Consider the following 14,429-nt stretch of genomic DNA (forward strand, 5'->3'; position numbering starts at 1 on the left):
CAGCCTTACCGGATGAGCTTTGTTAACATACCACTTTTGTTTATTTTCAAACTCATCAAACATGACTGAAACAGCACCAGTCCAGGAACTTTATTACCACACTTCATATATTGTTCAGACTGAAATTAAGCATAAGATGATTCTTTTCAGATATGTAAAGATCTTCCAGAATATTGACTTGTCAAGCAACTTCTATTTCAGGTAAAGTATATATCAACTAGGATATGGTTATCAGATTTGTATATTAAATAGAAAGTGAGTATGAAATAAGTTCCCATAGTGATTTTAAATTTTTTAGGTTGATAATCAGCCAATCAGCATGCTGCAACCAATAAAATGCAAATTTGATATAGAAGATGATTATAAATAAAGAAATTTACAAAGTTATTTATTCTTCAGCTGACAGCGATGAACTCAGTCCTGTCTTGATTCCCTCTCACTCTGGCTCAATAAAAATAACTTGTTTCTAAACCCGTTAAAATGTAAATTATGTTGCTTTCGCTCGAATCGTGCAGTTAGACCCTCTGTCTTTACTGATTATTATATTGGAAACTCTAATTGCAAGTACTGACACATTCAAGGACTTAGGTGCCTTATTTTGATCTGAAGAGGGATGAAGGTAATATCTCAGGCTTCCAAATGCTTCAATACTTCCCATGTAATATCTCAGGCTTCCCAACTTCTTGGATTAATTAAACATTCTTCCTCGATTTTCAAGGGTGGCAAAGTTATAATTCTTCTCTACAAGCAGCTTATACTTCCCATTTTTGATTATTGTGATATTATTTGTCCCCACAACAGGAATATCTTTCTCACAGGCTTGAGAGAATGCAAATTAAATTCTTATGCTTTTGAAATTGCCTTGCCTTTCACTAGTGAAACTGTGGAGCTCTTGTCACCTCTTTAGAATCGTTCTGCTTTACTCCAGACCACAACTCCATGGGTCTTTTTTTGTCTACAATATCATAAACTCTATTATTGATTCTCCATCTCTCTTTGAACAAATACTTTTCACTATACCCTGCTTGAATCCTTGTTATAAAACTGATTTTTCACTGCTTCTCCCTTGTACCCAATGCTTAATTGGAAGTCCTCTGTTCCATTTCCTTCAGGTTTTGAATAATCACAATGTTGATTTTGCTCTTTACTCTGTTTTGTTAATCAAAATTTTGTATATATTTTAATTGTAGTTTTGTATTGATTAATACTATTTTGTATTGATTCTCTGTAATTTTCAGCATTCTCACCATTATCTAGAGTCTGTGTGCCCTGTGGGTGAGAGGGCTGTAAATAAATATCTAAATCTTCTGGGTGATAATTAGATGAATATTGTCTATTTGAAATGGACTTTACTTTTAAATTCATTGAACTTTATGGGGGGGGGGGAGAGAGAGAGAGAGAGAGAGAGAGAGAGAGAGAGAGAGAGAGAGAGAGATGAAGAATTCTGGTCCATGCTCCACAAATATGGTGATGATTTTCTCTTTGAAAAGATGGGAAGTGTGCATAATGTTTCTAGGAATTATGGACATAAATTGCTTATGAGACTGCTCTGTAAATATCCAATATGTTCAAGAAATTATTTCAGTTCACAGTGCCTGGGGCAACACTTTATTCCTGGATATTCTACATAGGGCAGTTTTACAAGTCATGGGACAAATGTTAAGGCTATGTCCATACTAGATCAAATATCTATTGAATCGATAGTTCTGAATAATTATGTTTAACACAACGGATTTTGCTAACATTTTTTTATGAAGATTAGTTTAAATGCAGGCTAGCTAGCTAATGTGTTGTGGACAGGTGAAACTCACGTTTTCGTTAGCCGCAGTAGGTTATGGGAGCTGCCAACCCACCAGAATCCAATTGCTAACACTATGACACAGGACTCTATGCCTCAACTGGGCGAAAAGACATTGGCACTGGACCTTGGATGATTGGAGACAGGTCTCCTGGTCTAATGAGTCCTGTTTCCAGTTATTTCAAGTAGATGGGATTGTGCATATCTAGCAGAAACCACGCAAAGCTATGCACCCATCATGTCAACAAGGAACTGTTCAGGCAGGTGAACAGTTGTTAATGGTCTGGGGCGTGTTTAACTGGCACACGTTGGGACCTCTGGACCATTCAGATGCATTTCTGAATGGTCCAGGTTACGTGTTCATCCTTGCAGACCATCAGCATCCCTTCATGATCATTGCTCACCCACAGGGCAATGGACTCTTCCAGCAGGACAATGCACCTCCCCACAGAACCGTGGTGACTAGAACATGGTTTGAAGAGCATTCCGCAGATTTTACCACTGTGGAATGGGCTCCCCATTCACCATATATGAATCCTGTTTAGCATCTTTGTGATACTGTGGAAAGGTCTGTTTGAGCTTTGGAGCCTCCACCCAAGAATGGAATTATGGACAGCGGTGCAGCAAGCATGGATGGAAATGCTTGTGGAACACTTTTGTGAACTAGTGGACTCAATGCGCCTCAACGTGTGACTGCCCTTATCCAGGCAAAAGGTGGGCCTACCCATTACTAGGTAAGTATCCCATTATTTCTGTACACTCAGTGTATTGTATCCGTGTTTCAAAAAGATATAGTTTTTACAGCAGGATAATGCTCGTTCTCTCTAGAAAAATATCTGTATATTATTGATAGATCATTTGTATCCTACAGTCTTAATGCATTACTGAGGGAATGCCATATTCTCCAGATCCTTTTCCTCTCTAAACATATAGTATGTTATTTATCCTTTCCAGATGATAACTTAACTTGGAATTACTGCTGTTCAGGTGCAAGATTTTTTCATTTGCTAACATTAAATCTCTATTACAGTGTATTATTTTTTAAGACTAGTATAGTATAATTTATCCTTCTAATTGCAGTAATATACCTTGGCTATTGCTATTACTCATTCTAATATTGCTTGCTAATTCTGATATCAAACTTTTAATACGATCATCAGTATCAGTGAAAATTAAAAACAATAAGGGGCACTAGCACAGAACTCTGAGTGATCTTACTCATGATTTAACCCCCCCTCTCTCTTAATTAATTAATTAATTAATTAAACTTTACTAGATTGACCAGATAACATTTCCTTTTTTAACAGAATTATGCTGTGACTCTCATGTCTTTCTTATTTAGCAATATTAATCGTGGCATGTGATGAAAGAAAGCAAGCATATGAGCTTATGTAGCATCAGCTAAAAAAAATTCACACAACTATTTCCTCTATATGTTTATTCAGTTCCTCCTTAAATTAATTTAACCTATCAACTTCCACAACGACAAATGGAAGTTTGTTCCAGCAATTAACCACCTGCTGGCTAAAGGCAAATTTCCACACATCTGTTCTACAGCTATCTTTCCTCAATTTGAATTTATGCTCCCTTAGGTTCATAATCTGAACAAGTGGAAGAATCCCATCAGAATTCTGAGTGCTCAACCCATCCAAGGCCTTATACACCTCAATCAGATCACCTTGCAGGTGCCAGTCTCCAGCCGCTGCAATTTGCAGAACTTAAGCCTCTCTTGGTAAGAGGATCCCTTCATTCCCCTCACCAATCTTGTTGCCCTTCTCTGTACACACTCAAGCAAATCTACATCCTTCCTAAAATGAGGCCTCCAGACCTGTATGCAGTACTCAGTGTATGACAGTTCCATTGCCTTATACGAAGGGACATACTCCCAGGTCTTTTTCACTTTCTACCACCCTAAGTGTAGTCCCATACAGTTGGTACGTTCCTCTGGGATTACTTCTACCCATATGCAGTATTTTGCATTTGTCAATGTTAAACTTCAGTTGCCACTTCTCAGTCCATCTTCCCAAATTTTCTAGATCCTGTTGCAGTAGCACACTGCCATTACTGTCATTAACAACCCTGCCAACCTTTGTATCACCTGCAAACTTCGACACTAAGGCCTAATATACCTTCATCAATATCATTGATAAATGTACAAAACAACAGTGGACCCAACACCGAACCCTGTGGGACTCCACTAATAACATTAGTCCACGAACAGCAGTGCCTGTTGACTACCATTCTGCTCCAATTTGTACAGTAGTCTTCCATGCGCAACAGTGTCAAAAGCTTTTCTGAAATCCAAGTATATGATATCAAAATTATTTTTTGCATCCAGTTCCTTTGTAACCACATCATAATATCCAATCAGATTTGTCAGACAAGACTTCCCCTTAACAAATCCATGCTGTGTCTGAATTATTGCTACAGTCTTGTCTAGATGATCCTGCAATGTATCTTTAACCAGTGACTCTTATTTTATCCAGAACAGAAGTTAAACTAACTGGGCTGTAATTACTCGTGTCACCCTTCGATCCCCCTTTGTGAATTTGGGATACATTTGCACATCTCCAGTCTGTGGAGATCTCCCCTGAGTCCAAGGATGCTCTCATAATTATGGCTAAGGGTTTGGTTAGTTCCTTTGCTGCCTCCTTTAATATAACTGGATAGATCCCATCCATCCCAGGTGCCTTTCTTATGTTTGACTTCAACAATTTCTCCTCCACTTTGCTCTCAGTTATTACAAAATCATTAACTTCCAAGCACCTGGGGTGAATTCCATCCACCCCAGGTGCTTGGAAGTATGTATACATGTACTTCCAAAAATTGATGTAACCTTTCTTTCAAAATTTTTAATTTTTGGATAATCTGACTTAGATAATGTTGAATAAAATTGAATTAGATTTTTATTTTTAAATATTGTCTTCAGTCCATCATTAGATTGAAGATCTACCAACTCTAATTGTAAATGCTCATCAACATCATTGATGGGTACGTCAAACAGATTTTGAAAAGTTCAAACTCCTTTGAATTATTTTTAAAATCAAAAAATCTAACCACAAAATTTTCCTGCAATAAACTAACATTTTGAACAAACTTTTCAGTGGAAAAATTATTGCAACATGGAAAATGTGAAAAATTATTCTGAAGTAGTTGACTTTTAAATAACTCCAGTTTTGTTTCAAATGCTGTGACATTATAATACGATTCATTGACAAGTTTGTCTCGTCCTTGTAGTTTCATATTAAGAAAATTCAGGTGTTCACAAATATCTGTTAAAAAAGCAAGGTTCCACAACCATTTGGGATCTGACAGTTCCAGAACAGGTTTCAATTTTTCGTTCATAAATAGATATATTTTGATGCTAAGTTAAAAAAATCCCTTCAACATGTTACCGTGACTTAACCATTATACTTCAGTATGGTACAACAAATCACCATATTCAGCCTCAATATTTTTGAGAAAATTTTTGAATTTCCGATAATTCAGACCAGTCTTGTGAATAAAATTTACTGTTGATATTACAGTTGACATGACTGAATCGATGCCCAAAAATTTTCTGCACAAAGGCTGCTGGTGAATTATACAATGAAATTGCATTGGTTTTTTAATATTTTTACCCTCAAGGTATTTTATGAAGCTGACCCACGAACCCAATTTTAGTACCGGCCATACATTTAGGTGCCACTGCACTGCATCCATAATCATGGATTCTGCGATTGTTTTTGCCAGGGAAGTCAGAGTTAAATTTTTTAAATAACCTTGTTTATAATCATTAAATTTCAGTTCTTTCATCAAAATTTGTAGATTGGTTCAGCTGTCTATTTTTTAGGCATTTCAGTATATATGCACAGTGTACGTCTTCGCCAAGTCTGTCCATCCATCTGTATGTAACAGCTCGACTCCCAGTGGATCAGTTTTCATGAAATTTTATATTTGGGTCTTTTAAAGATTTATTGAGCCCTCCCAAATTTCATTAAAATTGGACCAATAGAAATCTAGAAATTTTTTTTTTTTTCATACATATTTCATTTTATCTGTATATTGTATATTTTAGCTGAAGCACTGGATATTAGGTTTGTTGTCATGCACTGGTTAGAGGAATGAATGGAAAATGTAGTGGATGCACAAAAACACAATTTTCTCAGTTCTTGGATAAAAGTAGTTATAATAGTAGTTTTTTGTTATAAATCATGAATTATTACTATTTGCTAATGCGGCTGAAATGTAATGCACTGTGTGCAGCAATTAACTTGTTCTTTTTTATCCCCATCTTAATCCTATTTTAAGTTAATTTAGTTTAGGCTGTTTGTTTCCTAACAATATGTTTATTTTATATTGCGACCATATAGCAAGTACTATTTTCAACATTTAAGATAAGTTTCTCTCTGTATAGTTAAGTCCACAGATAATTATCATTCCTTAGGTTCCTCTGATCAGTTGTATTTCATACACCAGGTGCTTATAATTGAAGGTATGATAATTACACTACATAGTAAAATGGTATTTACTCTACACACTAAAATGATATCGTCCTCCATCTTTCTTGCAGTAAAGATACTAAAAGCAATAAGGTATTAAAATTTTTAATTTCAGTACTTTTTGTTGATTTTGTTTATAACATTTTTAATTTAAAATCACATTATATTATTTCAGTTCTTTTTAACTCTGCTTTATATGTTATTTTATACAAAAACTTTTTTTATTATAAATAATCCAACTATCAGCTTTTCATTAAAAACTTTTCATGCATTCCAGCTATAGTTATGACATTACTCATACTCTTCAGTATAATATGGCACCACTTCAGAAACTTTCTGCTGCTGAAGAACCTGATGAAACAGCACAGACTAGGCCCTTTTGGAATCCTCAGTTGCACACTATTGAAAGTTCTTCCATTGAAGTTGCTGATAACTTTCTTGAAAGTTTACAGGTTTGTATGAAAGCTAGAATTTATAACAATTTTCAGTTTAATCTCCAAAACAGCCATATATTGCTAGAAGAGTTTACATTTTGATGCTTATAAATGTGATAGAGTGTAATGCCAATAATGACTGTAATACAGAGTAGGTTAGAACACAGGTCTGTGTGTAAAGTTGATTTTTTGAAGTTTAATAAAGATTTCAGATTGGATAGAAAAGGTATATACCAGCCTATAATAGAAAATAAAACCACTATTTGATCAGCTGATGTATTAAAGGTTATAGGAAGGCTGGGTCTATGAAGAATCTGTACTACATGAAGGATTAAACATAATATTGAAAACTGTTTGTGCAGAAGGGTATCTATTTAAAAATCACCAATTACATTAGACATACTATGTTACCAAAAGTATTGGGACACTAACAGAAACAACCTACTAACACAGTGGTACAAATAAAGAAAAGAAGGTAATGTAATTTTAAATTAGCATATAGTGCAGAAAGAGGCTTGTCAAAATTAAGTGTGGACAGGTGGTGGGACGTCGTAGGACAGGACTTGATGTGTGATGGATTTTGAAGCTTCTTCTATTTACATAATATTTTATGTAAATAGAATGTAAATTTTATTTACATTCTATGTAAATAAAATAAATATATAAATATAAATTTTCCACACTGTGTGGAAAGTGCCTGGGTTATCCAGAAACTTTGCTATTTGAGTTGTTGTTTGGTCTTATGGAAACCAAGATTTTGCAATACTCGATTTCTTATTAGTACAGTATTGTCCAAAATGTTATCATAGGACATAGTTGTGAGGGTATTAGGCATTATGATTGTGCTGAGCTTTAACTTTCTGAGGTTTAAACTCAGCACATCCCTTCCAGCTTTTCGAGCTTGAACAACAATTGGTTTTGGGAAGTTCAGATAGATTACACCTACATGCTGTAACAAATGAATGATATGATATCTGGCAGCCAAATCTTAAAACTTGAGCTCTGCACTAAAACCCATACAGACTACTACTGCTACTACTACTAAATTTGATGAATCTGAAATACTTGATAAGTCAACAAATATCAACATAACAGGAATATTAGAAATGCAGTGTCATTCTTACATATCAGAGGATGTGGAATTTGAAATGTGGTTTTGTACAAAGTTTACAGATAAAAAGAGAAGAGAAGGGGTTTATGCTTTTAATTATGAAGAATACAGATTACAGAAAAGCATATTCAGTAGATAACTGTCAAGGTACTTAAGTTATAAGAAAGAAAAAATAGGTGTGCTGCAGACCAAATGATTGTGATCAATATGATGGCACTTTATTCAGGCAAACAGATATAAATATATTAACATGGGAAGACTAATTTTTAAAAAATATACTGAAACTTGTGGATAGGGTGCTTCAATAGCAGCAGTAATTGATGGCCTAGACATTATTTGAGTTCTATTATATAGGAAGTTAACCTAACAGGTACCAGTGCTAAGTGGGATATGTTCAAAGAAGTACTTTTAATGATCATCAGCTAAATTTTTTTTAAACTTTAATTTTTAAATTTTTAAATTCTTTAAATAGTTAATGTCCAAGGTATAGATCAAAATGATGACTACTATACTGATGGATTTAGTAGCAGGAAAAGAAAGTATAGAATATATAAAATTATCGAGACACTGAACACTATGACAAGTATAAATTAATCTGTAATTAAGTTATTTGTTGAGAAAGACATTTTAAGGTAGACAATGAAAAGACTTATCAGAGAGGACCAAGAACAATGGTCCTTTCTGAAAGTTTGGAGGCCCATCGTAATGTGATTTGATTGTACAGTGAACCAATTGTAAAACGAGGGTCCATTTTATTTTTAACTATTTACATGAAACTTCGGATAATTGGGGCAGCCGCTTAATCGGGCCAAAATGCACTAGTCCCAGTGTGTCTCGAATAACCAGAATTGACTGTACTTTATTAACATCCAAAAAGGTTTTGCAGTATGTGAACACTAGAAGAAAGGGATTGTACCACATTGTTGACTATAGGATTTCTTAATGGAATTTTCGATAGTATATCTAACTGCATATAATTAGTTTTTTTTATAGTTTGGAATAAACTGTAGTTTATTAGTACTTACAACCATTAAATTTTAATAGTTAGCATTAAGTTATTGTAATCAGTAGACAGAGTTTCTGATTTAGCAAGGGTCATAATCTACAATAGTCTTGACTAGTTCCACAATCTAAATTTTATTTTGTAGTGTATTTGATAGAGTATTAAGTCATTTTCATGTAGAAATTTGTAGAAGTAATACAGTGGATTCCAGTTATTTGGGGCAAATCTAAAAAACAGAACCCATTCGAGAAAATAACCAGGGTTTATTTCGCTTAATTGGGACAACATGCCATTTAATCAGGGCAGGAGACCACAGCACTGGAAATTATCCTACGATTGTCTCCGACTGTCGTGGTTCAGTCAGATTTCTGGCGGTCACAACCATAAAACAATCAGCAGTCACCTGTTTATTGGGCTTTTCTGTTAGTGCAATCTATCGTAAACGGATAGTAAACTTGATCTTATTGAATTTGCGATAATACCGACAGCTGGAATTCTGTGGGTTATTATGGCGAAATGTGTTTACACTTCCATGGAATCTTCAATCATATAAAAAAATTAATTTTCAGAATCTTCTCTTCATTCCTATTTTTAAAGCTTCGTAACTTGTTACTCCGTTCTCACTTGTGCGTATCGTGTTACTTGCAATTTGTGTGCTGTGTTCTTTGTTATTGGTTGCTTATCTTTTTACTGTTTTAAATTTTAACCCCCACCCACAAATGTCAGTGAACAGAAATGTCAGCTAGTTAGTATGTACATATTACAGTATGTATTAATTCTTCCGATTTTCACGTATCATTTAATTTTTTAATTGGTAAGGTAATAAAGGGTAAATTTGTGCTTAATATATATTTACTTTTATAGCCTGTGGATAATATTCCTCCTATTTTCACTAATTAGAATCGCTGTTTAATAGAATTAAAATTAAATTCACAAACGGGATCACAATGACCGGCACTTACTACACATCGTATAGTGAACGGTACTTTACTATGTTGAGTCCATCGTAATGTAATGTGATTTGATTGTACAGTGAACCAATTGTAAAACGAGGGTCCATTGTATTTTTAACTATTTACATGAAACTTCGGATAATTGGGGCAGCCGCTTAATCGGGCCAAAATGCACTAGTCCCAGTGTGTCTCGAATAACCAGAATTGACTGTACTTTATTAACATCCAAAATTTTTTAAAATTTGATTTCTGTAATAATTTAGAAATTTATCTTTGAAGATGTTATAACTGAAACTATGATTAATACAACAGCTTTCAAAAATACCATGGCACATGATTCAGTCACAATTCTGAGGTGACTTGTCTGATGTGAATAGCAAAAGGGCATCTATATGAGGAGAGATTACAAAGGTGTCAGTTGCAGAGCTTGGAAACAAGGTATTTCAGAAGGGACCTGATTGAGGTGTGCGAGTTATCAAGAGTGGAGAGCAAGTTTAATTATGGTGGAATTTTTGAAATGGGATATAAAAATTAGGGGACCTAATTTCAGTCTAAAAATTCCATTATTAAGTGGACTTCAAGAAGTTTACCTTTGATCAGTGTGTGTTGTCAATCACTGAAATAAACTACCACCTTGGGTAGTTGAGGTTGATAGCCTAGTGAGGTTTGGGGGACAACTGGCAGATATGAAGTTTTCTGAGCAATGCAGACAGGCTGCCAGGGCAGGTCATGGGGTTTTGTCAATGATATATAGGAATTTTGCTAGCAGGGAAAAGGAGGTGATTATCCCTCTGTATAATGCAATGGTCAAGCCACGCCTTGAGTACTGCATACAGGTCTGGAGGCCTCATTTTAGGAAGGATGTAGATTTACTTGAGCGTGTACAGAGAAGGGCAACAAGATTGGTGAGGGGAATGAAGGGATCCTCTTATCAAGAGAGGCTTAAGTTCTGCAAATTGCAGTGGCTGGAGACTAGGCACCTGCGCGGTGATCTGATTGAGGTGTATAAGGCCTTGAATGGGTTCAGCATGCTGAATTCTGATGGGATCCTTCCACTTGTTCAGATTACGAACCTAAGGGGGCATAAATTCAAATTAAGAAAGGACAGATGTAGAATAGATGTGCGGAAATTTGCCTTTAGCCAGCGGGTGGTTAATTGCTGGAACAAACTTCCATCTGTCGTTGTGGAAGTTGATTGGTTGAATAAATTTAAGGAGGAACTAGACAGGCATTTGGAGGGAATGGTGTGTTTTTTTTTTTTGGCTGATGCTGCATAAGCTCATACACTTGCTTTCTTGCATCACATGCCACTACTACTACTACTACTACTGAATAAGTACTTTCTAGCAGTGGTAAGAGTGACGTAAGGAATATGAGTTGTATAGACAAATTGGGTTGGATTTTTTTTTTTGCTGATGCATTAAAATTCTAACTTCCTTGCATCTTATGACTTATACTAATAGCTATACTAACACTACCTAGCTTTTTGTACCTTTAAACAGTTACGGCCCAAGGTGTAGACCAAAATGGATGACCACTACAATTATCAGGTTAGAAGCAGAAAAGTTGTACAGGACTAGTAAATTATCAAGAGACATTGAACACTATTACAAGTATAAGATTATTCGTACTCCTTAAGTAGCTGTGATAAAGCTGCTTAAGGAGTAAGATGTTTTAAGGCAGACATTGAAAAGATTTGGTACAACGGATCAAGAGTACTGGTAAAGGGTTTTTCTCATATGTAAAGATTAGACGAAAGGTACTGAACCATATTGGCCAACAACAAGATAGTTTGGTAACATCAGTAAGGAGCCTAAACTAATTGCTGATGAACAAATAAATTTGTTACATTAGTATTCGCATATGAGTGTTATTTTAAGATTGACAGTGCTGTTGGCCCTGATAAAGAGCTTCAGCAACTAGATTGAAAAGGATTGATAGAGAAATTGTCATGCTTAAATGTAAAAAAGATAAGAGGAGCTGATGCTATTTATTCATTATTTTAAAGGAAACAGATAATGGATACACATAATGGGTGCATCTTGGGTTCAGTCAAAGTCCAACAAATTGGAGATGTGCAAATGTCTTTTGAATTTGCAACGGTAGTTCCAAAGGTAAAATGGGTTATTACAGACCTGAAAGTTTTAACTCCTGTGTCAGGAAAAAGTAATGAGTTTGTATATTTCTGGAATATCTGAATAGGAATAAAATTATACGAGCAACACATCATGGGTTTGTTAAAGAAAATTATCTAACTAGTCTAAACTTATGAGACTAGATGTTTCTTGAGGCAACATGGTGCATAGGTAATTTCAATACAAAAGAAGAATGAAGCACTTTTAACCTATGCATAATCAAAATATGTTTATTTACAGTTGGAAATTATATACAGGTGGAAATCAGATGTTTCGTGGTATGTTCCTACCACTATCAGTGACTCTAAAGACAACGGATAACTGGGAAAAATAAAGTTAAAGATTTATAAGTTACTATAATGAATTATTATAAGGTAAATAAGGCTAAAATTATCAGTTAAGGTTAGATTTGAATTAGTTTTAGGATTAAATATAGGAACTTTAGAACATGTATATTTACTTGCTGTCATTGCTGCTTCACCATTACAAAGAACAGAATTGCCAAAGGTTTGACATGTGGTCTACTAACATGGTCTACTAACAGGCTTTTGAAGAGATATATATATGGTGTGTTTTTAATGTTGTTGTTAGATTGTTCTAGAGAATTACTCATTTTATAATATTGGGGTTTCTTTAATAATAATACTGCATAAAACGTTCTAAAGAATTAGTCATTACCAGAGATTTGTCTGACAAGATCGTAAAACAACCAATTCCTTAGAACCAATTATATAAAAATAATACAGTAGTTCCTCAATTAATGATCATTATTGGTTCCAAGAAAACAATCATAAATCAAAATTATCATTGATCAAGCATTTTTAGCAAGGGTCATAATCTACATTACATAATCTACGTTAAAGGCTTAATCTGTTAAAGGTTACGGGTTAAAGGCTTAATCTGTTAAAGGTTACGGATTAAAGGCTTAATCTGTTCCAAAACCATCGAAGTTGACCTTTTTTTTTATATAGAAAAACCATAATTATGATACAGTATTATAGCGTTGGGACGTTCATATTAGTAAATAATATTTATGCTAACATTGTTAAATACATATGTAATTAATAACAGTAAATTGACAAAATATTCTTATCTTTAGCTTAACTGTGCTATTTTTGTGTTTTAAAATAAGTTTTTGCTTTGTTTGCATTGCACAGAAATTTATTTTCTGCTTCTTTTCTTTCACACTGCCTTTTGAGGCTGTGACTATTGATTGATTTAATTTAGTAAAATTGCAGCAAATTTACAAAAATCAGAGAGAGAAAGAGAGATGCTTGCACAATCACAACAGAATTATGAAAATCGCAGAGATATTTGCACTGAAAAGGCAAAATACACAAAGAGAAATGGACTCCTAGTGTTGGTAAACACAACTGTGTGACTTTAGAGTGCTATGAATGGCTAAAAATGATGACTGCAAAAATAACCTGAATGTCTTTGTACCAATATTGTTAATTAGATACATGTGATCCAATGAGATGACATCACTGTAATTATATAGCCACAGTTATTTTATAATAATACTGTAGACAAGGTTTGGTCAGCTGTTAGTCACAGTTCAATTGAGATCTCTTGATTCCAGGGAGATTGATATGGTTCATTATACATATTTGGGCAATTCTTTGGGATCTCCTCAGTTGGAAAGGTAAGAGGAGTGATTGAGGTCAAATTGTTTATACCTATTTTTAATTTGTGATAAGTCTCTATGTTTAAAAATGTGTATGTGGATGTTTTCAGTTGTGTTCTTGTTGTGATTAAACTTGTTGTCCATTAAAATGGCTTCTTTATAAAGTCTACAATGGTGATATTTGTCTGTTGATAGAACTGAGGTTTTGGCCCATTCGGCTCTTAAAATAATTTCAGCCTTATGTATAATAATTTATTATAGTAACTTGTAACTGTTTAACTCTATTTTCCTCATTTATTTACTGTCTTTGCAGTCACTGTTGAAGTGGTAGGAACATAACCATGAAATGTACAGTTTCCATCTATGTAATTTCCACCTGGAAATAAACAGATATTTAAATCTCAATTAGGTTAAAAATGCGTCATTCCTCTTTTACTATTATGAGCTTATCACAAAAGAACTGGATACAAGGAATATTGACATATAGTCAATTTATATTTAATAAGCCTTTTGTATAAATTGGAATAGTTTTCCATTGATGAGAAGGCATGAGCTACACAAAAGGTTGTCTTTAGCATTTATAACCATCTATAAATTTATTGCCATTTATATCCACCATAACTCTAGCCCACCATTTATAGTTGGCTAGATTTGGGTTTTTTTTTTTTTTTTTTTTTTTTATATTTCTCAGTGACATTGATGATGGTTATAACAAGTTTGAAGTCAGAGTTTTCTGTTGATACAAAGGGTTAGCATAAGCTTGCTTCCTTGCATTGCATGCCTCAACTAATGTTAATGTTAGTTAATGATAGTAAGCAGGGTGTGGCTTCATAAAGACTTAAATAATTTAATTGGTCTGAAAAATGTCAATTAAAGTACAATGCTGC

The 14,429-nt window shown here is 34.3% G+C and overlaps 1 protein-coding gene across 5 annotated transcripts in view; it reads left to right on the forward strand.

Moving 5' to 3' along the window:
- The window catches only part of FIG4 (polyphosphoinositide phosphatase FIG4), a 150,290-nt gene that overhangs the window by 34,832 nt on the left and 101,029 nt on the right, over positions 1-14,429 (forward strand). For all 5 annotated transcript variants that reach the window (XM_090379237.1, XM_090379241.1, XM_090379239.1 and 2 more), the window contains exons 6-7: positions 151-201; positions 6,557-6,731. In XM_090379237.1, the coding sequence (XP_090235363.1) occupies positions 151-201; positions 6,557-6,731 (226 nt within the window). The remainder of the gene's footprint in view (positions 1-150; positions 202-6,556; positions 6,732-14,429) is intronic.

This window comes from Mastigoproctus giganteus, chromosome 8 (genome assembly GCF_048544385.1).
Source record: "Mastigoproctus giganteus isolate SK-2022 chromosome 8, ASM4854438v1, whole genome shotgun sequence".
Taxonomy (NCBI): Eukaryota; Metazoa; Arthropoda; class Arachnida; order Uropygi; family Thelyphonidae; genus Mastigoproctus; species Mastigoproctus giganteus.